The sequence below is a fragment of the Macrosteles quadrilineatus genome, unplaced genomic scaffold (genome assembly GCF_028750875.1).
Source record: "Macrosteles quadrilineatus isolate MER2022 unplaced genomic scaffold, UCM_ALF_1.0 Scaffold_4__1_contigs__length_99947679, whole genome shotgun sequence".
NCBI classification, from domain to species: domain Eukaryota; kingdom Metazoa; phylum Arthropoda; class Insecta; order Hemiptera; family Cicadellidae; genus Macrosteles; species Macrosteles quadrilineatus.
This window is the reverse complement of record NW_026542597.1, coordinates 20444181-20466251: the sequence shown is the minus strand read 5'-3', so window position 1 is coordinate 20466251 and position 22071 is coordinate 20444181. Positions and strand designations below refer to the sequence as shown.

The following is a 22071-nucleotide window of genomic DNA, read 5'->3' as shown; positions in this document are numbered from 1 at the left end:
AGTAAATGTTATTGTTTTTTGTTATCAATTCCACTTTTAACAGATAACTAGACCAAAGTAATTCAAAGACAATTAAAAAATAATGAAAAAGTGTTTTTTTTATTTAACTGTACAATGGCCAGTTAAATGCTTATGATTTCGATCTTAAATATAAATTCCATCAGTATAAAAGAAAATAATTGAATATGAAAAACATTGAAAATTCAGTTTAATTGGTACTAAATAATTAAACCTCTACGAAATTGCTAAAATACACGAAAGTTCTCAAACACGGAAAACAGATTTAATCGTAATGTCGTAATAAACCAAAACCATTAATTAATACAGTCATCAACCATCGTAACTGTCATAACGAATTCATAGATTTAAAATTAAATGTTCGTCGTTGAACCGTCCAACTTACGTGTACAAATATGATGACATAGACTAATATAGCCTAAGTAATAGTTTGAACCAAAGCATTGTAGGCCTACTAGTAAATAGTTGCCTAATTCTAAAATGTGTTTAATTTTTTAGCAATAATGTTACATGTTTTAAACCCGTCTTTAGATTGTACACCAAAGCACCACTAGTAAAAAATAGGAGAAGATATAATATTCATATAATGAAACGTGACAGGGTTATTTTAATTCACGATTCTTAATAAACGAATTGACGGATTTTCCTGATTTGAGTGTTGGGTTTCCTTTATATTGCTTTCACAATCGATATAAACTATACCAAGCCATTACTCGGTTCACCGTTCCCCGGTACTGAGCTACACAATAGACAATAGCTTTGTTTTTGGATAAGATCAAGTAATTTTAGCTATGGCCACCATTCATAAGAATTGTAACAAACAAGAACGCCTGGGTCCATTTAGAACCAGCCTGGAGACAAACTCCAGACTTTTAAAAAGTAGGCCTACTGAAAGACGTAAAATTAATATTAGCCTAATTCAGCAAAATTAAGAGGATGACCCGGGTTCTACACTAATAGCCTACGATAAAAGAAATTTACAAGTTGTATTTATGCATAGACTAATTTTTAATGCAATCCATGAATATATTAGGCCTACCACTTTATAATGTATTGATAAATTTTATTTAAATTCAATAGCTCTATTTAAAAATACATCACCACTACAATGTAATTCTGTTATGACGTTTAGCGTGTAAATTTTATTATGATTTATGATTCAAGGTTACAAGCCCAGTATATAAAATACGAACTCAATAATTTTATTTGCAGAAGTTCACAAAATGGATTCGAATAAAAGAAACAAATGGCGGACTACGAAAATAGATATTTCATAACATGTAATAGATCCAAATTAAATGTGCATTTTTAAAACGTTTTTTTTTATTTTTTTGCATACCAATAAGCTACTATTTAAGTAAGAAACCCACATATAAAACATACTCCCTTATATTAGTACATTTCTCATCCTTATGGATCAGCTGAAGACAGTATTATTGTTAGTTCTGTCCGGTGCACTGTCTTTAGAGGTCGTGTTTTGTTTACAATTGTTTCTTGTTTTCAGTAATTTAAAACCTCGTTTAACCAAATAAAACGTTCTAATCATAACTAATAACACGTCCCCAAGTTATATAACCAAACAGCAAAGAACAAATCATGAAGTTGACTATAAAATAAAATAAACACAATTTTGTCGACACTAGCGATCAGTGTCACCGGACATGAACTAGACACGAAAAACGAGCTTCAAAGTTTACAATGGGATGTAAAGTTTACTTGTGTTGGTTAGTCTATGGTAAGACTATAATGCATTTTCCACCCTAATAATCATAAGAATAATGTTAAACATACTTCTAAATATATTTATTTTATCGACTACGTTGCTCTTACTCCTAATTAATCGTAGGATACGACATTATGGTACCGATACGATATAGGTACTACACTTTTGGCAACACTGGCCAAAAATATTCGTGCCTGGCTCCCATTGGACGGCCCGCGAGGCTTCTGATTGGGAGTTAGTGAGTTCCGCCGAGGGACCGAGTTAGCGACTTCCGTACGAGGACGGAATTCGCTAACCCGGCTCTAGAGCGGGTTAGCGGGTTCCGGAGTTAGCCAATTCCGAATCCGAACAAGTTAGCGAGTTCCTCTCATCGACCAAATTTGAAGATAGGGCGTTTAACATGGGGTTAGCGAGTTCCAGAGTTAGCCAATTCCGCGGACCCGGCAGATCTGGTGACATAGCTGTTGAGTTGATAAATCCAACTTCCATTGGTGTTCTTGCTGGTTTACTGTTTTCCAGTCCATGTTCAATTATGACTTTATTTATTTTTCTTCTTTGGTGAATGTAAAAGTCTCCATCCATCTTATCAATTTCAACTCCTAAGTAGTTGTGAACAACTCCTAAGTCTTTCATTTCAAAGCATTGTGTCAGTTTTTTGAAATGTTTTCTTGACATTTTCAATTGATCCAACACACAAAATGTCATCAACATGAACCACTACATATGTATAATTTCCATCAGTATTACTCGTATATAAACAAGGGTCAGAATTGCTTTTTTCAAATCCCATGCTCATCATTGTTGTATTCAGTGTTTCATTCCAGGCCCGAGCTGCTTGTTTTAGCCCATAAATTGATTTCTTCAATTTATAAACTTTATCTTCATTATCAGATTTCACAAAACCTTCGGCCTGTTGCATATATATTTCTTCTTCTAACTTTCCATTTAAAAAGGCTGTTTTTACATCAAAATGATGCACAGTCAGATCTTTTGTCGCTGCTATGGTTAGTAAAATTCTTACTGTTGTTGAGTTAACAACAGGAGCAAATATTTCATCATAGTCTTCTCCATATTTCTGTGAGTAACCTTTGGCTACTAAACGTGCCTTATAGCGCTCAACCATACCGTCATCTCCATACTTTGCTTTAAATATCCATTTACATCCAACTGCTGTTTTCTGTGGAGGTAAATCTACAAGTTCCCATGTATCATTTTTAATAAGGCTTCCATTTCTTCTTGAGCTGCTACAACCCATTGTTTTTTCTCAGGTTCAGACAATTTCTCCAATTGTTTCCAAGATTTTGGTTCAATCACATTTCCTTGAGCTATTAATGATAGTCTGTTAGGAGGAACACCTTTTGTTTTTCTTTCAGATTTTCTTACTTTCAAGTTAATATCATTGTTCTGATGATCATCTCCATTATTATCCCCATCAATCATATATGGCTCGTCATGTTCAATCTCTTCCATTTCATTTGACATATGTTCTTTAGTTTCATTTGTTGATGTTTGCCTATCATCAAGTACATTTTTCTCATCAGTACCTTTTGGTTGATCAACTTGAACACTTCTTTGATTTTCTTCGACCTTTTCATGTCTTTGGAGTAAACTGTCTACAGGCAATACCCTAAAGCTCGAATTAGTATGATTTGCATCGACATGTGGAAAGGAAGATGTGTCAAAAACTACATCTCGAGTTGTAATGATTTTCCTATCTTCGGGTAACCACATCCTCCAGCCCTTTGATACATCTGAGTAACCAACAAATATCCCTTCTTTTGCTCTTGATTGAAACTTGTCATTTGTCTTGTCTAGGATAAAACCTTTACAACCAAACTTTTTTAGATATGAAACATTTGGAATTTTCCTATACCGTCTATGATATGGTAATACACCATCAATTGCATCTGATGGGCATCTATTCCTAACATGAGCTGCTGTTGCAACTGCCTCTGCCCAAAACGTTTGAGGAAGATTTGCTTCAATGAGCAAACATCTTGCCATGTCGTTTAATGTACGATTCATCCGTTCAGCCACTCCGTTTTGTTGAGGCGTTCCGCTACATGTTAATCTTCTCTGAATACCATTACAATTCAAAAATCCATCGAACTCTCTGTTAACATACTCTCCTCCATTGTCTGTTTGAAGATATTTAATTTTTCTTCCAGTAAAATTTTCTACTTTGTTCTTGTACTTTTTGAAAGAATCTAATGCATCACTTTTCTTCTTCAAAAAGTAAACTTCAACCCATCTTGAGCTATCATCAATAAAAGTAATGAAATATTGAGATTTTCCGTGTGACTCAGTTTTCATTGGTCCACAGATGTCAGAGTGAATAATGTCCAACACTTCAGATGTTCTTTCACTTTTAGGAAAGGGTCTTTTTGTAAATTTTCCTTGAATACACACCTCACATTGTGGAATAAGCTCTTTTGTGTTCACTTTAATACCTTTAACCATATTTAAATTGATTATTCTTTTCAAGTCTCTAAAGTTCAAGTGTTCAAAATGTTGGTGCCAAGACAATAGACTTGATTTTTCACAGCTTATATTCATTTCTTCACTACTCTCTTGTACGTAATAAAGTCCATTTAACCTATTCGCATGGATCTTTGTCTGTCCATTCTGATCTATTATCAAAGCAGCATCTTTTTTAAACAAAACTTGATACCCATGGTCAGTAATTTTAGCTACAGACATCAGGTTTGTTCGAAGTTCTGGTACATACAAAGTGTCATACAAATTAACGCTTAGATTTGTACTCCCATTTAAAATGGTCATATTAACTGTTCCAACCCCTCTTGCATCAGTTGATGAATTGTTGGCAAGAGATATACTTCTTCCATTTGCAGGCTTGTACTTGGTAAATTTACTGTTCACATGAGTCATATGTGAAGTGCATCCACTGTCCAAACACCACTGTATATCTTTCATTGACAAGTTTCCAAAATAACTGTCATCTTGTACAGAAGAATTAAGTCCTACTTCTTCTAGTTTAGCAATCGCTACGTTTTGTTGATCTTTATTTGCTTTGGGACAACATTTTGCTTTATGCCCGATCGCTTTACAAATAAAGCATCGAAACGGAAAATCAACTGATTCCGTTCTATTTCTATAAGAGTCTTTTGAAAATCTTCCTGGTTGAAATCTAACTTTGTTTTGAAATTTTCCTAGCAGGGCTTCACTACTCTCTTTCTTACCATGTTCTTTTCTCGCTTCCCACTCTTCTACAATTTTTATTTTTAAAGTTTCAGGAGAAGGCAGTGCATCTCTAGTTTCAATAGCAATTCTAAAGTTTTCAAATTCATCTGACAGGGAATACAAAAGAATAATTGTCAAAAGATCCTCATTAATATCGATTTCCATTCCTTTTAATTTGTCCACTACATCAAAAAACATATTCATGTAATCTCTGACATCATAATCAGGTGTCAGTTTTGCCAAAATTAGCTTCTTCAACAAAAAGGCTTTCCTTGCTGGTCCACTGGAATCATAAATGCCTTTTAATTTTTCCCATATCTCTGCTGAAGTGTTACATCCTTTCACTTGCTTTAATTCGCTTGGGCTGATAGAGAGGATTATATCTGCCTTTGCCTTTGCATCAGTGATTAGCCAAGCAGTCATTCTTTCACCTTCTTCTAGAGGCCTTTTAATGGTTCCTAACACATACCCAAGCAAATCATTTTTAACTAAAATTGCTTCCATCTGCATTTTCCATGTGTCATAATTATTTCTGTTCAAAAGTTCAATGTGATTACTCATATTTCTTTCCATATTCCTCACTTAATTGAGTCTCATAATCTGTTAAAATTGAATCAACTATTCTTTAATAACACTCACACAATAATAACTTTTATTTACTTTTTTATCATAACAAAACTAGATATATAACATATGATTTTATAAAACAGGTAATAAGTAAATTGGATGATGTTGTAACTCCAACATCTCTCATGGGCATATATGAGTTATCCATTAGACACATTAGGTGATGAGTAGAAATTCTGCTTGTAAGAAAGAGTTCACTCTTTTGATCCTTGGTCAGATTTCTGTGTCAAACATTCAATACTAGACAGGCGGACAGGGGGGTTTGGGGGGGGGGGTGGACAGGGTGTGTACAAACATAATATGATATAACAGATATAATTATCACTGAGATGGTCACAGGTAGATACATCCTAAAAAATCATCTAAACTGCTTGAAGATTTAAAGTGAGGACATAACAGGTAACAACATGTGAGCAGTTTTAAAAGACTGTGCATATCTGTTGTTTGACTAACCCCTATAAAATGAGCCTAATGTGTGTTTTTTCGTCTACACAACGAAACTGTATCGAAGTGCCATGCCACTTTTTTGACATTTACATTGTATCGGTCATGGCTAATGACAACGTCGGCTATCCCAAGATTATGGAGTGCGCCAATTTGTCAGTATTCAGAGCCAAGGTGGTGGGACCAGGAGACGTAAGCCAGCTAATATAAGAACCCTTAATCCGACAACATGTTTTATCTCAGTCAGTCCTAGTCTGGACACGTATTGTGTCGTGAACTGCACTGAAATGAGGTAAGGGAAACCCTTTTACGCCACACTACACTATTTTGATGAACTTCCCAAGAAAGGATTTAGTCCAGAAAACAGCTGTTTGTCGCCAGCTTAATCAAATGGGGTTTCACTGCGTACTACTGTACTGTAATGTTTTTTACCGGACACCAATCAGCTGATTATACTGTATTTGGGTGGCAATGAGTGGTTATAAACAAAAACATAACTTCTCTTAGAGGTTAAGATTAGTGATTTTTAGTCCTTTAATTGGTGGTAATATATAAGGATTCGTACAGATTTAGTAGTATGGCGTAAACTATCGTACGTAACTTGTCCCTAATGTGTGTACCGGACTCGTATAGTAATCCCGTACCGGTACTTGACTTCGTCTCGCACGGAAACAACCACACTCGTCTGGTAAACACTTATTTTCAGGACTAGTAAGGTAATATACTATTACCATGGTGAGGGGCAAACATCTGCCTCAGTTGTATTTTATTGGGAGAATTCTGCAGTTCAGAGACTTCAACTTTGACAGGCAATGAAACACACAACGAAGCACACACAAACAGCCCACAACGAGGCTGCTATACCTTATACCTTGATCAAATTATACCTTACCATTACAACAGTAGATTACCAATTCAGTATTTTCTATACAATGTACTACTCCACATTCCATAAATAATATTTTGTATCCTGATTCCTGATCAAGTCAACAATACAGTATTGTTTGTTACAAGGCAGATAGAGTCGGCACTCATGTACGACGCAGTGAAGCTCTTCTCTCTTGCACTTGAAAAGTCCGGAGAAAGAGTGATTCCGGAGCCTCTGGATTGCCACTCTGGACGCAAGTGGGCTCATGGGCACGGCATCATCAACTTTATGAAACATGTGGGTATTTAAGTTTAGGTAAGACTTTTCAAATCTACCTTGAATATTATTTGCATACTTACTCTTAAGTAATTTTTGCATGGATTGAATATTTTTTTTTATAATTAATATTTTGCTAGAAAAGCTATAAGTTACAATTTTATCTTAAGAAGAATCTGTTTTGAGTCCATGTACAATTTTTCCTTGAGTATTTTCCACACCATCCAGCTGCTTAATTGCACTAACTCATTGTTTAGTTCTAAAACTGAACATAACTTTTACAAAAGAAAAATTCCTAAAGGATAATTAGTATGAGAAGTATCTCAAACTGTTATAAAGATACAACTTGTTATAAATTTTGATTTTTGGATTGGGAACGTTGAAACAAGCAACTCCTTGTTTTAGAATCAAATTTTAATAAATTATAAAATACCTACACACTACATAAAAATTAAAACTCGCTTAACCTAATTTCATAGATGGAGTATGAAGGAATGACTGGTCCCATGAGATTTGACAAGGAGACAGGCCACAGGATATTCTTCCGTCTGGAGATCATAGAGTTGGCGAAGGAGGGATTCAAGAAGATCGGAACTTGGGACCCAGAGCACGGCATCAACTACACCAGAACAGTCAGTCAGATGTACAGCGACATAGTGCAGAGTATCACCACCAAGGAGTTCGTCGTCTCCTCCAGAATTGTGAGAGAGTTTTAATCAACTAAATACAGAATGGGTAGTGTGTTTGAGATTGTGGCAAAATGGGTGAACAACGTTGGGTATGAATTTCTAGTTAGAATTCAGTTTTTGACACCCCTCACAATCTGTATTGGATCCTTCAATGTTTACAATCTCTTCTCCTCAGTAAAGTATTAAATTTCCTCACTAAGAAATCAGTTATAGTATATTACTTTACTAGTCCGGAAAATATGTGATTACCGGACGAGTATAGTTGTTCCTGCGAGACAAAGTCGAGTACGGGATTACAATACTAGTACGGCAAACACATTTAGGACGAGTTACGTAAGATTTTTTTATTTTTCCATACTCTAAACTAACTAACAATAAAATAAACTGTTCAAATCTGTTATATATTCCCAAAGGACTTAAACAATCAGTACTCAAGAGATGTTATGTTTTCGTTTATTGATTTGTTGACTTATTGCCAATTATAATCAGCTGGTGACCAGTACAAACTCATTACAGCACATTAGTACCAGTACGTAGGGTAATGAAACCCAATTAGATTAAGCAGGTGGCAAACATCTGTTTTCTGGAGTAATTTCATGCGTAGAAAGTATATTCAAACAGTTTAGTGTGGCGAAAAAATAATTACATTTTTTATAGTTGTCTCTTGAACTATGGTTAGCAGAATAAATTAAGCTAATAAAATTGTCCGTCTCCACAGCTTAAGCATTAGTCGGTGATGACTAAACTTATGTACTTTATTCAACAAATAGCTATATAATCAAAACATGTTTCATTTTACACCTGTAGAATGCTTTTCTTTTCTAAATTAAAACTATGTCTTTTATTTAGTCCATACTCCGAATGAGCCTAATGAATGTTTGACACAGGGACGTCCGTACTTGGAGTACGCCCCAGACTGGGAGAACAAAGTGGGAAATGAGAGATACGAGGGGTACTCCATGGACCTGATAGACGCCATCGCCAAAGATCTTGGCTTCAAGTACCGCTTTGAGCTAGTGGCCGATGGACAGTACGGCTCTCTCAACAAGGAGACTAAGCAGTGGAATGGCCTCATCCGAGAACTGCGGGAAAAGGTGGGATTATGTTTTAGCAATATGCAAAAACTTCAGGATAGAAACTGCGTTATGGAAATGCTAAGGTATATTATAACTATCAGAAGCCTCCAGAGGCTGGGACGGGTGGCATCGTCCTGTAATCCGGCTACTAGGAGGTCACGAATTGTGGATATTTATAGGCATGCACTGTGGATGCGATGCTCCCTGGTGTGGATTAACGTCCGCACGGGTGAGTACTACGACTATCCGCAGTACTATCCTGATAATTAGACTAATTAGTATATAAGTACCAAAGGCAAAAGTGGTTCGGATTCCACTATAAACTGTAGGTCCCTTAGTCTGATGATACTACATTCCTCACAAGTGGTCAAAATCTGAACAAAGCACTTGAAGAACGGGATGGGGTATTAAAGTTAGCTGAAGAGTGGTTTCGGGGAAATGAATTAAGGATTAACAACTCAAAAACAGAAGAAATTCATTTTAACCTTAGAATAAATTCTAATGACAATAAATCAGTAAAATTGCTAGGAATCCATATTGATCAGAAGCTGAATTGGATTGAGCATACAAACTTTTTATGTAGTAAATTGGCTAGAACTGTATTTTTATTTAACAAATTAAAGAACAATGTAAGTGAACAAATTATTCTAAATTGTTACTACGCATTTTTCCATTCTCACCTACAATATGGTGTTCTCTTATGGGGTAACTCTGTAGGAGCCAAAACCGTTTTCAAATGGCAAAGGAAAGCAGTCTGGTGCATTAGAGGAACAATGCCCAGGGAAGATTGCAAAGCAGATTTTAAGGCCCTAAATATCCTAACCCTTCCATCTTTATACATTTTAAATTGCTTATTATACGTAAAAGAGAATATAGACCAGTATAGCATCCGATCTGACATACATAAACATTACACAAGAAATAGCCATCATCTCAACTTACCACTTACAAGACTTACACTTACACACAATAGCTACAAATATCTTAGTATACAATTTTTTTATAAATTGCCCCCTTCAGCAGTAACGATTCCAATAAAAAAATTCAAAACAATCCTTGATTCATGGTTAAAATTAAAATGTTTTTACTCTGTATTTAAGTTCTTGTCCTTGGAGGTTTTAGATATAAGTTTTTAAATAATTTATTTAAGATCAAGCTTCTTGTTATTTATTATGACTATGTTTAATGCTTTAATGATAAGATGCCATTTGACAATGTCAATTGCTTTTGTAGAGCTGAAAGACAATAAAAAGATTTGATTTGATTTGATTTGATTTTATTTAGTTGCCATTAGCTGTATGGGCTATTAATTAACAGCTGTATCTAAGGAATATGTCGGCCTTAGTCACTAACAAGACTATGAGATCGCGCCACTCATCCTACACTCTTCTCCATTCATACTTGGCTTAAAATACCTACTTTGTATTGTTGCCATTTCATTGAAAAGTATTAAAGTATAATATTAAGAGGCTATTAAACTTTGAGTTCAAATGAGTTTTGTACCTTCATTTGCTATCTGGATTTCTAATGCCCTTATTAATGAAAATCTATACACAACCGAATTGTAACCTAATATATTTTTAGCTACACTATTACTAATCTAAACTAGTCAGTTACCCTATCACTGAACTAAAAATTAAGTTGGATAAGATTTTATGTTTAACAATATAAGTAAGCCTTTCAGTTTGACTTGGTTAAAAAGTTGACATATGCATAGGTGACCTAGGTAGGTAATTAACAGCAGCTCAACTCTTTCTGTCAGTGGGTCAATTCAAGCATATTCATTTTATGCTAAAACTAGCAACAAATTTAACTTGGAAATGGATTATCTACTATACTACCTATTGGTAGAAGATTGAAGCATATCCATAATATTTTCTATTTATATTTTTTCCCAAAGCTCATGATTTTTACGAATAATATATAGTTGACCCAACAAAATTAATCTGGAAAAGAATTTGAAAAGATGGTGGAGTTTGACAGAAAGGAACTTTCATCAAATAGTTTTCTTTCGATCTACTATAACAAATGTTATCTCTAAACACCTCTTTTAATAATTTTTAAAAAATTTTGCAATATTTATTTCTTGTTTCAGAGAGCAGATTTGGCCATTTGTGATCTGACCATCACCTTCGACCGCAGGAGTGCTGTGGACTTCACCATGCCCTTCATGACCCTAGGTAAAGACTGGTTTGATCAAATTTAGCATATTAGATTATACAGTTATTAAACATTTCTTTCAGATGAATTCGTCCAAATCAGGATTTCAATTCAGATATGTGATATTGTAACAATAACTTGTGATTTTGCAGTTTTAAAACCAATTAGTAGTTATATATGCCACTTGGAGGAAACACATTAAAAGGGCTATTTTAGTCATAAATTATAGGTGTACAAAAAAATTAAAAAAAATTGTCTTTTATGAACTTAAAGCAAAAATTATAAAAATCTCATTTTTGATCCGTGATTAGTACAGCAGTATTCTAATGCTGAAATTGATTTCCTTTCATGAATAACTTACAAAAGCTTGTAATCATTTACATAATTTGAATATTTTGTACATGTGATCAAGTAGGATGCTTGATATATCAAACTTTTGCTTTTTTTATGCTACTTTTTCTACAAATAATCTAGTTTTAAGTGTTGGAAGAAATAAATGGAGTTAGCATTAGCATAAATAAGCGGAACGTAACATCATCATAAAAACAGGCTATAGATGAATAATCAAGAAGTAGGAGATGTTCACGATTTTCCAAGATCGTGGGTGACAATGATGAAGTCCCCTTGACTGTGGGAGATGTTATTGCCGCGATCATGGGGAAATTCCGCCTAAAGCTGGGTTTTCCTAGGCGCGGAAGCGGAGAGCGGAGAGAGAAACGCGGAGAGCGGATAAGAGATTAACATATTGTTCCGCTACGCTTCTAGGAAAACAGTAACATTAAATTACCTTAGACAAGTGGAGTCTGCTCTCCACGTTCCTCTCTCCGCTCTCCACTTCCACGCCTAGGATAACCCGGCTTAAGGGAGTTCCTAGAGGACTGCTGGGACTGCTTGTGTTAATTTGGCCTAGGGCGACAAGTACTCTGAATCTGGCATTGAAGAAGTCTAGTAGAAATTTGCAGTGAATTAATTTTTACAAACCAATAGACTTTAAAACCTGTTTTCCTCGCAGGTATCAGTATTTTGTACAAGAAGCCAGAGAAGCAGGATGTGGACTTGTTCTCCTTCTTGTCTCCTCTCGCCTTCAACGTATGGATCACCATGGCAACTGCCTACCTCGGGATATCCCTGCTACTCTACATTCTTTCAAGGTCTGGAATTTCAACAATTGAATTTTGAATATGGATGTAATCATCCCATCTATATCAAATAGTTGAAGCAAATTATTCTAAAATGGCATCCAACACAATTTATTTATTTTAGCAATCTTATTTTATTTTAAAATTGTTTAAACCTGCAATAGTTTTCAATTTTAATTCATTATGTATCTAACTTGACGATTTTGGTTTTTGTAAGATATGCCTACCTTAGATTGGTGCGGTAAATATCTATTGAGATTTGTGCGGGTGTTCGGAGGAAGTAAGATATGCTACTTTAATTTATATAAATTGTTCAGGGGACATAAACACTCCCAGGCTGTCTTTATACCCAGCCCAATCATTTATTGGGTATCATGTTTTTAAAGGTTTGAAGAAATATTTTAATCTATAAGGTGCTAATTATACTAGTCGAAGAATTTCTTTAGGATTAGAAAAAAATCATTTGCTGTACACCTAATAGTTTCTGTCAACAGACCAAAAGAATAACTCATATAGCCTAGACAAATAATTATATCCTAAAGGTAATTTTCATGTATAATGTTACAAAACATGCAGGACTTATCAGCTTCCAGGTGCTCTCCTCATCATCGGGGAACCCTTTTAGGTCTAAAACAAAATGTTAAATGTTGCAAAACTAACAATCTTTGACTACTGGTAAATCACTAGTGTTACCAAAATCATTCCCTGGAGGTATTTTTCATGTTTCAATGTTGGCAAGCCTGCAGGGGGTCACCTTATCAGCTTGTTCCAGGTGCTCCCCTTATCAGTGGGAGAATCCGCATCCGTGCAACTCTGAACCGGAAGAGTTGGAACTCACTTTCAATCTAACCAATTGCTTATGGTTTTCCATTGGCTCCCTGACTACCCAGGGTTGTGATCTGTTGCCCAAGTAAGGATTGGAAAGGCTGCATGTCATGTGTCGTTTGCCCCTGCATGGTACGCTTCCAGTACACCTTTCGGTACCAGTGTATATAATCTTGTGTAAGTCCGCTTCACCCAGTTCATTCTGTGCTGTAACCCGCTTTAATCTGGACCTACCGCGGTTGGAAACTTAAATTTTGCGATTAGTTTTCAAATTTCAAGACAAAATTAAATAAAAATTCAACATTTTCACCCCCAAGATTTTTGCGTTCCCTAAATCATTAATTTAAACTGTTTCTAAAATCCAAAATCTTGATCTAACCAATCACCCAATTTAGCTAAAGTTCCACTAAAAATTCAAATCTATACCTTCTCCCACCAATTCTTCTGACTAAACCCTCTCAAACTTGAAATTTCTTGAACTGTCTGGACCTAACTAGCATTGTTCGCAGGATCACACCTTCAGAGTGGAAAAACCCCCACCCCTGCAAGGAGAGTCCTGAATTCCTTGAAAACACTTTGACAATGAACAATTTAATATGGCACAACTGCGGATCCCTAATGCAGCAAGGTTCGGACATTGCCCCCCAGTAAGACATTTTATTACGTAGCTCCGCCTGTAGTTTAGACGTAGACTAGTACACTCATTCGCAGCTAAAATGTGTTATTTTCATAACTAACTGAGCATTGACTATAGATTTGGCGTGTTTTGCTGTAGTTTGAAAGTTTCCAGTTTATTGGTTCAGTTACTCAACTCTATGACATTTTAGAGCACTCAAAACTGAATACCTATAACATCCATCAGTATTTATAGTCAATGCTCAAATAATTACTAAAATATCAAAGATAAAGTTGGTATAGAATTTTGAATAGTTTATTAATATTATTTTCATTTTTGATAGAAGTCTACATACTGTTAAGCAAATCTTGACTCTTAATTTTTCTAGATTGATTTTTTATTAGAAAACTAAGTACTAATACCGGTGTATCCTGTATTTTACAAGGCTGTGCTGTATGTTGCACTCTATTTAAAATTGTCTAAATTAAACTGTTCTGCTGCATAGAAGATTGGCTCGACCTAAGAATAAAGTTGATTTTAGCGAGTTTCCTGATAGGGATGAAGCTATTACTGTGGGTGGCAAGAAAAGACTAGACCTGGGACCGATTTACTTTTTTAATTTGATGTCTCCAGAGGCCAAAATCACTATTAGTTCAATTTTTATATGTATTCTGATAATAATACATGTGTACGTAAACACACTAACTTGAGTAATTTTGATGATATTTGGCATGAATGTGTAGAGCTGGATAAACTTGATTAAGTTTGGGAACCAGCAAGATCAGGTCATTTTAATTAGATGTTGTTAGGTTTTAAAATTTTCCAAAAATTGTTTTTTTTTTTAATTATTACAGATAAAACATGGAAATTCCCAATTTTCAATACAGTCATCGTGTAGAGTTTTTAAAAACAATTTTGTACATTAAAACATTGTTGTTCAGTTAAAGGTTACAGGGAAATAAAAAAAACTGCATAGTTAAAATTCCTAATGTTATTCTTACAGGGAAAAATAAAAGTGTCGTTTTGTTTGGATATATTTAGTTCTGTAATTTGTCAAATTTTTTTGTTTCATCATATACTACTAATTTTTTATCAAAAACCAACTTTTCCGATTACCAATGGCAGCAAACATAGCTTGTTAAATCTAATGTTTTTAAATAGGGAAGGAAATGTGACTTGTTTATTGAAATATTTTAGTTAAAGTCCAATAGGACAAATTGAAATTCACTTTGTATGCAGGTTTGGTGCAGCGGAGGTATTTGTCTTTGGATCCCTTACAACTACCAAAGACGTTACTTTCTAACTATCCTTGGCAATCTTTACTTTTTAATTCTTTGAAATAGGATTTGAAATTAAAAATCATTTTCTATCTAGTTGATCAGTATCTATGGGATTATAAATAATTGTAAAAAAAATGAAGGATGTAATCAATAGTTTCATGAGTATTTACTTCATTTTATAGAGAAAGATAGGTAGTCATGTGAAATAATCTATTTTTTATTGCATTCATTGAACTGTCATTGTCATCTCAAACGGTTCAACAAATTTTGTAAGTATATAATGTGAAAATGTAAGTATATTTGACCCAAATTATTCAATGTTGTAAGGTGCGACCCCTTATTTCCCCTCTAAAATAAGCAAAGAAACTAAAATAAACCTCATGCATGTAGATTTATGTAATGTAATTTTCTCACAACTTTTGTGTTTTTATTATTGCATGTCATTTGAGTGTTAACTAATCATTTAAAGTTGTTTACAGCATTTAGTTTTATCATTTTTTTATGGTATCTATTAACTTATGGTTTATGAATAAAATAGTATTTTTATCACAAGATGTAAGTAAAAACCTATTATAAAAATAAACAACTAATTATATTCAATAATGGTTGAAATATGTATGTTGACTATAGTACAACTCTAAGAAAATTTTTCTCTCAAGATGTTAAAAAAATTCTGCATGTAAGTTAATATGAAGAGGGATTTTCAAACTTTTAACTTGGAGGAAAATACATGGCAAAATTGTCTCAATCAGAGAAAATTAGATAGTAGGGACTAAGTCTGAGAACACTGTTAGTATTTTTAGCGTCGCCAGAAGCCAGGACTACTTCATAACTATTGAAAATGTGTCAGTAAATATGAGAACAAAGTAATATCATGTAAACATTTTCAAATTTTTTATTAAATTTTGACCAAAAGGAAAAAGCAGCATCATTTGAACGAGTATACAACCAGCCTAATTACTTGGATATTTGATGTTCTATAGATGATGCTATAACTTCCAATAAATCGTATCAGATTTACTTGGTAAAAAAGTATGCATATTCAACATAAATCATTAATTTACATCATTACACTCAATTCCCATCCATTTTGTTTTGAAAACTCTCTGTAGACTACTGCAGAAAATTCAGAGCCTTCAAATAGACCGTTACAAAGATACAGTGGAACCTTGATAACAAGACCCTCGAAATCAAGTCTTCCTTGATAACAAGTGTCATTTTTAAATCCCTTAGAATTTATTTTACCCCTAACCACATGTTATTGCAAACCTCGATAAGAAGTCACCTTGATAACAAGTCTTATTTAATAATCCCCATGAGAGTCTTGTTATCAAGGTTCTACTGCATAAGCTTTTTAATAACATTGGTACACCGACGCAAATATCCGACGTCAGTCTATTTTAATGTGACCAGCTGTGGCATATTTGCGACAGCAGTCTATGGGTAGAAGCCGGCCGCTGCATATTTCCGACGCTGGTCCATATGAATGAAAAATTGTGTACTATTGTGGTAGCGAACCTTTGGAAACTTTATGATGCATCAATTGTATCACTATTAAAAACACCTTTAAAAGCAATATTCACAGAACATTTAATACTAGACAAGAAAGTGATTTATGACCATTTGTTCATTTCAACATGCTTAGTTTGAGAGGACTTTTGTAATTCTTTGCTAGAGCGGTGTCCACCCGCATCGTGGCTGGAATGTGGTGGTTCTTCACTCTCATCATGATCTCCTCCTACACGGCCAACCTTGCTGCCTTCATCACTCAACAGAAGATGGACAACACTATAGACAGTGCAGAGGACTTGGCCAACCAGAACAAAGTCAAGTACGGTGTCATGTGGGGAGGATCCAGCGCCAACTTCTTCAGGGTGAGTCAGATGTTCAAAGATAAATCGGGATCAATTTTGAATACACTTTTTTTGTATTGCAAGAATTAATCCATTTCATGGGTTATTGGCTTTTTTAACCCACGCCAGAAAAAATTATATACCATGTCATGTGGGATGGTTCAGGGCAAACACTGCTTCTTTAGTGTGGGTTGAATCAAAGATGATTCTTGTTTACTTTTGAATACTGTTTACTTAGTCTTGCAATAACTAATTTATGGCTTTTCCTATTTAATTTATTTTTTAACCTTATTAAGTCACATCTTCAATTGAAGACAAATTTTAATCAATTTTGAATACCTTTTTTTGACTTGCAAGAGTAATGGATAGATTTTCTGTTTTGTGTATTTTTCAACAGCATTGGCTTTTATAGTTTGATGAGGAAACAGCTAAAACTGTTCTTGTTAGCTAACTTCGACCTTTTGTTCGACAGCACTGATGGTTCTTACCAATTTTCATTGCCATGGTGGAAGATCTGCATATTATCACAGAATAGGACATGAACTATTTTCTGTGATGTTAAAACGTTCGCTGCGGCCCATCAATGGCGGGCATATCCCCTGTGCGGCACAGCGTCTAACGAGCCCGATTGCCGGGCAATTGGCTTTCAAATTTCGGTCTGACGAATAGCAAATAACGTGTAGTGATGTACTGCGTTACGACAAGAGTCGAAGTAGTTCGTTAAAACACCCACAGATAGCAGCACTGCTTGGAATGTAGCCGATCCCATTGTATTGCTAATTGGAGGCAGAAAGACGGGAGAAGGAGTTAATTTCTAAGCTTGCCAGTCGGGGATTTTACGTTAGAAATTTACTACCAACCTACACCACAACAAAAAGCATATCACCCACTACACACTAAGATGGTATTGGCCTGCCTTCGACCAACGCTAGGCTCGCACTGAGCAACAGAATGATGCACTGCAGTGTGGGTTTTGGGTCAGTACTGACCCACGGCGATCGCAACCCTCACATAGCCGGGTATGCTTTCACCCGCGTCAAACATAAAAGTGGTGTTAGTTAGTCACAGGGCTAGAGATATATACAGATATTACAGAATAAAAATACAATTCCAGGACAGCAACGACAGCCTCTACCAGAAGATGTGGAGTGTGATGCAGTCCTCGACTCCCTCGGTGTTTGTCAAGGACAACAACGAAGGCGTCGACCGTGTGAGGAAGGCCAAGAACAGAGGGTATGCTTTCTTCATGGAGTCCACAACGATAGAGTTCCAGATGGAGCAATATTGCGACCTCATGCAGATTGGCAGCACCCTTGACTCCAAAGGATACGGCATTGCGATGCCTTCGGGTCAGTATTTCTGAGATGAAACTGACTTCACTTTTATAAGGGGATGCAAAACTAACGCTTATTCAAATCCAAATATGAATGTAGGAGTGAGTGATAGGAAATAAATGTTTTGTTTTGTTTTTTATGACTCAGATCAGATTTTTCTTTATTCATTTGAAGCCTGTTGTGATGAAGCGGAATCCAATCAAATAGGAAGACAAGTAGAGGTTTTTTGCAAAACTTAACTGCTTTAAACTTAAGAAAATACTTCAATTTTGATGGGATATTTACTGTATGTATTACTGTATGCATTGGTAAAATGGTCTGAACGACATGCTTTGTCACTTATCAAAAATGATATAGTGTAAGAGTCCATTCAAGTGTTTCACAATGTTGGCAATGGTAGATAATAATTTAGGAGGTCGGGTACACTGTTGCATTTTTATCCAAGACTGAACATTATATTTTCAGATTCACCTTATCGCACTGCAATCAGTGGATCTGTACTGAAACTTCAGGAGTCAGGGAAGTTGAGGGATTTGAAAAAGAAATGGTGGAGTGCCTGGAAACCAAACAACACAAACTGTGATGTAAGTTTCAATAATGGATGTTAAGGGTCAATTGGAGCTTTAAGGGATTTTTTTTTATCTTAGTGCTTGTTCTATAATTATTAGGACTTTGGCAAATTTTTTAGTGATCACTCAACGTTATCTATTGATGATTTATTTTAAATAATTATCACAGCACACTTCGGTTTTGTTTTGACCCTGGTTTTTCTTCACAAATCTTTTTATTTTGTAAGTCAAAAATTTTATAAAGACTGAAGCAGTGTTTACACAAGGCCAGTAGGAAGGCAAGTTACCTGCCTCAGTTAAGTGTATTTTAGGTTACCTGAGGCAAACTTGATCTATCTTTAAAGTTCAAGGTTAATTTGCCCTCCTCTGTTGGTATTTATTTGACCTCCTTTATAAGTTTTGGCATAGACAACACAAGTATACTTCTCAACCCATTGTAAATTTTGAAGCTCATTTTTTGTGTTTAGTTCATGTACGGTGCACGGGGGGCTAGTGTCGACGAAATTTTGTTTCTATTATTTAGGGTTAATTTCATTATTTGTGTCTCACTGTTTGGTTATATAGCAAGTAGACGAGTTATTTTTTATTATTAGATTGTTTTATTTGGTTAAACAAGGTTTTAAATGACCGAAATAAAAGGAAACAACTTGACAACAAAACAGGACCTCTACATTGCACTGTACAGAGCTAACAATAAAATTGGCTTCAGCTATTCCATAAAGATGAGAAATCCACTCATCAGGGACTATGTTTTATCTGTGGTTTTGGTATTATAAGTCATAAACTCTAGTAACTAGAAAAGAAATTGATAAATTGGCTTCACTTTATAGTCCCTTGCACCACTTTGCTCTCTATCGTCAAAGTGTCAGTACATATATAATACCTGAGTAAAATTACAAATACTGATTTGTTGAAATATTGATGCTACCTTTACAAAAGGATGATTAACAGTTTATTATTCATGTGTTTTTGTTTTGCTTTTTTTTAGAAGTTCCTGTCATCTTCAACACCAAGCAATGAGTTTGACATGGAGAACGTGGGAGGAGTGTTCATAGTTTTGTTGGGAGGCTGTGCTCTGTCCTTCATCGTGGCAATACTCGAGTTCCTTTGGAATGTCCGGAAAGTCGCTGTCAATGAAAAGGTAGTTTAGTATTCCACCTCTTGTTTTAGTATAATATGCATATTGCTTTTGGAAAACTAAGAAGGATTTGATGCAAAACAATGTGTTATCTTCTTATTTCCACACTATATATTATACAAAAGTATATCTTTTAAAAGTACTTTATGATTTTGAACTAACATTTAGGATGAAGAATAAATATGACTCGTATAACCTAAGAGGCCATGACAGCTCACATGATTATTTGCTTATAGTAAATTTAATAGGGATGTGAGGGTTTTCTGAAAAAAAGAGAAAAAAAACTATAACATTTCTTTTAGTGGTATGGAAAAAATACTTAAAACTTAATAGTACTTAAAAATAGTTAAATACTTAGTACTTTGATATGTGCTTCCATAATCCATTCTATATTATCTCACCTGTGATCGGTTATTGTCAAACAGATATCTCCATGGGAAGCCTTCATGCTGGAGCTCAAGTTTGCCATCAGGTGTCACGGGACTACCAAACCTGTACGACTTGTTCCCTCAGGATCCCCCAAGGACAGCCTCCAGGGCTCCTTCCTACAGCTGGACATGTTCCCTAACAAGTCCCACCAGAGGACCCCGGCCCGGATGACTGACTGGACCCCAGATCTGGACCTTCCGGGGAAATGACCTTCGATGTTGTAGAGAAATGAAGTTGTACCAGAAGGCAGATGTGATGTCAATTGAAAAAAGTCTGTACAAACAAGGCAAAATGTTATGTTTGGAATGTGACTTTTGGCCAATTATAGAGGATACTTTTCATCATATGAGGCAAATTACTACGCCAATTCAAAACAATATTTTAAATTGTATGTTCATGAGTCAAAACTGAATAATTTTTAATATAATTTTTCCCAGCTATAAAACATTAAACCAATATTGTTTTTTTCTTTGAGAAAAGTGATATCCTGTTGATCATATGAAGGAATATCAAGAGTTTAGAAAATACAGTCTTAGATAGCACTCAGATAGGACTCAGTTGATTCTTGATTTTTTTTATGTTTGAATCATTATGTTTCAGTTAGGTATCATTTATGTGTGTTAAGTTTCACATCATCAGGATAACCTCCTTCCATACAGGGTACAAATTGTTACTTTAATTTACATGTTCCTTGGAAGATGTAAAATTGCAAGATGTAAAATTCTAGTGAAATTTAAAACAAAATATTTAAACAGTTGTTTTTTATATCTGTATCAAAAAGCATTACTTACTTACTGCCAAGGACTTTTGTACCCTATTTGGTACTTGGCCCTCGCCAACACGTTGTCGCCATCAGGTTCTCTCGGTCCACTGAATCTTCCTCTACTTCCATATCTTTCCTGACTTGATCCCACCACCTGGCCTTTGGTCTTCCTGGTGGTCTCCTTCCCCTTGGATCTCCCCTTAGTACCTTCTTCAACAAGCTCTCCTCATTTCTCCGCAAGATATGACCGACCCACCTTAGCCTTTTGCTTTTGGCCTCTCCTACAATATTGGGGTCTCGGAATAATTCTCTTAACTCTTGGTTGTGGCGGATTCTCCATACTCTATCTTCACACACTGGACCATAGCTCTTAGAACTTAATTCTCAAAGGTTATAATCTTCTTTTCCGTATTTTTGCTCAGGGTCCAGATTTTGATTCTATATAAAAGTACTAGTCTAATTATTGTTTTGTAGATTATAATTTTTGTTTTCTTTGAAAACTGCTTTGATTTAATTAGGTTTCCTCATGCATTCCAAAAAAGCATTACAATAAATACATTTTTACCTTGATAATTTTTAATTCTAAAGGCAAACACAATTGATTAATCTTTTTCTGTTAGCTTCAAAATGTTTCTGTTTTCCAGCAGACACTAATTTTTAAAATGATCACTTTCTCTAGTATTGTAATAAAATTCTACCATTATCTTAGAATTGGCTCTTAGCCAATGTAGAATGGACCTTTGTGGAGTTAAAAATGATGAGAAAAACTGAAAAGCAACAGAAGAAAGTAAATTAAAATGTAGCCTTCAAATGAACATGAAGATAATTGTAAAAAACTCAATATTCAATATTTCAACATTTGTTGCTATCCCAGTTTCATTCATGTTATCCCTATTCATTTAATATTTTGGTACATTGCTAGTCATGCATAAATTGACTATGAATTGACTTTTACATTTTTGAAAGAGAGATTGAGCATTGAAAGAAGAGTTTTAGATATTAAGTACAATAATAGTATTATTTTTATATTTTACTTTTAAGAC

General features: G+C 34.9%; 1 protein-coding gene across 2 annotated transcripts in view; it reads left to right on the top strand.

Annotated features, from left to right (window-relative positions):
* Positions 1 to 21684, top strand: part of LOC128991326 (glutamate receptor ionotropic, kainate 2-like) — a 39851-nt gene extending 18167 nt beyond the window's left edge. The window contains exons 7-17 of one of the 2 annotated variants that reach the window (XM_054414130.1): positions 7032 to 7178; positions 7637 to 7858; positions 8734 to 8940; positions 11018 to 11102; positions 12095 to 12233; positions 13556 to 13693; positions 16618 to 16816; positions 17910 to 18144; positions 18595 to 18713; positions 19687 to 19839; positions 20262 to 21684. In XM_054414130.1, the coding sequence (XP_054270105.1) occupies positions 7032 to 7178; positions 7637 to 7858; positions 8734 to 8940; positions 11018 to 11102; positions 12095 to 12233; positions 13556 to 13693; positions 16618 to 16816; positions 17910 to 18144; positions 18595 to 18713; positions 19687 to 19839; positions 20262 to 20474 (1857 nt within the window). In that variant the 3' untranslated portion in view covers positions 20475 to 21684. Of the gene's footprint in view, positions 1 to 7031; positions 7179 to 7636; positions 7859 to 8733; positions 8941 to 11017; positions 11103 to 12094; positions 12234 to 12993; positions 13132 to 13555; positions 13694 to 16617; positions 16817 to 17909; positions 18145 to 18594; positions 18714 to 19686; positions 19840 to 20261 lie in introns of both variants that reach the window. The other variant, XM_054414129.1, reaches the window with a different exon arrangement.
* Positions 21685 to 22071: the final 387 nt, after the last annotated feature.